Genomic DNA, 2,891 nt, shown 5'->3' on the forward strand with positions numbered 1-2,891 from the left:
CTTGCTGTTGCTGTTGTTTATGCTATGATAATGAACAGTAAAACCGTCCGGGCTCTGTTAGTGCTTTTATTCTCTCCACTCCTTGAAGGAAAGAAACTTCAGCACGTCTCTATTTCAGAAACGAGGATCCTTTCAAGAGCCACAGACAGAAACACTGATCCCGCGCCCGGACTGCTCGGGGGACCTAACTAGGAAGCGAGACAAAAGGAACTGAAGTGAGGCGGGCACAGCCGGGACAGCACCGCACGGGAGCACAGCCGCGGCGCTCCAGGTCTTTCCCACCTCTCGCATCGCCGCGGGTTCCGCCTCCTAAGGGGCGGGGATGAGCACTTCTTCCGGGTTGCGGACGGAAGTGGTCGAATTTGAATCGTGCAGGCCGTTGGCTGAGGATGCTCGCGGTTGACGCTGCGCGAGAACTGAAGTGACATGGCAGTTCTGGAACTTCTGCTCCGCGCTCCTTGGTGAGTGGATGAGAACGGGAAGAAACGGAGTATTCTAGCGAGAGGAGCGGGACCGTCGCATGGGATAGGGCGTTGGGAGACGGGACAGTATAGCCGGGGCCTCGGACTGCTTTCGGGGGTTTCGGGGGTGGGGGGTGGGGACTCGGAGAAGTCGGGGCGCTGGGGAGCGTTTTCCGGACCAGCGCTCCCGACGGTTGGCGTACCTAAACCAACTCTGAGTATTGAGGAATCCGAGGCCCCACAGCCCCGAGGTTGAGCTTTGTTTAATCTCTGACTTTCTGGTAATCGCAATTTAATATTTCCGCCAGTTTGGCTCGGATGCTGAAGCTTCAGCGGTAGTTAAATCTAACTGCGAAAGTGTTACCACAGGTAAAAGAATCTTCCTTTATTAAAGATGGAAGGTTGAGGACAGGTTTAGAAAGAAGAGATGCACTTCGTGGTTCCGAATTCCTCCTAAGAGGGATACGGGTAGTATTTTACTCGAGACCGCAGGGAAATGACAGTCTTTGAAATGCCTGGTGGGGATTTAAACTGAAATCTGAGTATCCTTTGTATTTAAAACCCGGGTAATTTTCTTTCATGGTTGACATTTTTCATGGACCGCAAAAATCCAAGTTTCTTGCTCACTTAAACTGGCTACTGTAATAGCGGTGATTCACAAAGGTCTTAGTTTGCTAACAATAGGGAAGGATAAGGTTTAGTTCCACACATCTGCCTTTTCACCCCTTCATTCATTGGCCAACTAGGTTATCATGGAGTCATTTTGGAAGTACTGTGCTAATATTTCCGGCATGAGGTTTTCTTTGTTTTGGTTTTTCGGTGTTTTTGGTTTTTTTTTTCTGTTTTATTTTTAATAATGAGCTACCTAAAATATCAAATTTTAACTCCGTAGCAAAGGCATGCCTTCGGGAATATTTTAAATGTGTACCCTAAATGTAAACTATAAATAAGTACTTTAAAATGTATAGAAATTTTATATCTTGCCCTATCGAAAACTGTACGACTAATTTTGTGTTGCTTTATAGGAACAAATATTTTTATGTCCCTTTTTAAGATTTTAACACCAGGGTACCATACCATACAAATGTATACCTATCTTTTTTAAAGTAAGACTTCGTAATATTCAAAATAGACAAGCTACTCCCACTCTCCCATCCCTGGTAATGAACTTTTGTTTAATTATTAGCCAGAAAAAATAGATTCATTCAGTATTTCTGATTGTTGAAATTTAAACATTTTGTATAAGACTGCATCAGACATTAGCTGTACTTTCATAAGGATTGCAGACAGCTGTTCTCATTTTATATAAGCTACCAGCAAAGATAATTTAAAAAGAAATTAGTCTATACGTTTTCACCTGTTTTTTTTTCCTTACTTCAACTCTTTTCATTGAGTTTTTGCTCTATCAACCTAAATCAGTGAGTTTCAACCTTCATTTGCTATGCATTACCTTGGAAGATTTGTTAAGGATAGATTCCTGCACTTTAAATCCAGAGTAGGTCTGGAGGATGGATTGAGGAATCTAAATTTAACTGGGAAGTTAGATTTGGCCAGTTTCAAAAACACCTACTTAATCTTTCCTAGGGAGGCTTTATAATACATAGGTTAAAGACATGGAACTGGAGCCAAACTGCCTGGATTTTGAATTTCACTTCTACCACTTGGTAGCTGTGTGACCTTAAGAATGCCGTTTAATCTTTCCGTGCTTTAGTTCCCTCAGATGTATAATGGGGATAATAACAATAACTACCTTGTAGGATCTTTGTGAGAATCAAATGAGTCAATACATACAAAAATCTTAGAATAGTGTGTGGCACATACTAAATGATACATATATCTCCTGTTATATTGAATTACTAAGCATTGTACGAACCACATTACATATATTATTTCATTAATCTTCACAAATAACAAGCTAAGAGGGATTCAGTAATTTGTTCTCACACAACTAATAAAATATTTTAACTGGGGTCAGAAACTAGATTTAATTAGAAAGTTCATGCTTTATCTTTTTTTAGTGTTTCCTGCCTCTTTCTGCAGTCTCCTTCCAAATGTTGCTCCCTAAAAATCTCTGATTGCTTCCCATTGTCTACCATATATAATTCAAATTTCTTAGTTTTTTTTCCAAAGCCTTCTCAATCAAATTTCAACCTGTTCTCAAGCATCATCATAATATTCCACCACCCTTTTCTATCCTATGATGTTTTATCCATACTATTGCAGTCCTTCAAATCTATTCTTTATTATTTTTTTGCCTACTTAGCCATCGACCTTTTTTATTTCCCTTTAAAATTTTACAGTGGGTTTCAAGTACCTTCCTCTACTTCTCAGGCAGAGTGCTTCTTCCACAGCAGCAATTTAGTTGTAAACATTATAGCACTAGATTGAGAGCTCTTGTCTTTATCTTTATATCTGCAATTCTTGGTACAG

The 2,891-nt window shown here is 40.4% G+C and overlaps 1 protein-coding gene across 2 annotated transcripts in view; it reads left to right on the forward strand.

Annotated features, from left to right (window-relative positions):
• The first annotated feature begins 349 nt into the window (after positions 1 to 349).
• The window catches only part of G2E3 (G2/M-phase specific E3 ubiquitin protein ligase), a 61,352-nt gene continuing 58,810 nt past the window's right edge, over positions 350 to 2,891 (forward strand). The window contains exon 1 of one of the 2 annotated variants that reach the window (XM_011376382.2): positions 350 to 461. In XM_011376382.2, coding sequence (XP_011374684.1) covers positions 427 to 461 — 35 coding nt within the window. In that variant the 5' untranslated portion in view covers positions 350 to 426. The remainder of the gene's footprint in view (positions 462 to 2,891) is intronic. The other variant, XM_023521154.1, reaches the window with a different exon arrangement.

This window comes from Pteropus vampyrus, unplaced genomic scaffold, assembly GCF_000151845.1.
Source record: "Pteropus vampyrus isolate Shadow unplaced genomic scaffold, Pvam_2.0 Scaffold297, whole genome shotgun sequence".
Classification (NCBI taxonomy): Eukaryota; Metazoa; Chordata; class Mammalia; order Chiroptera; family Pteropodidae; genus Pteropus; species Pteropus vampyrus.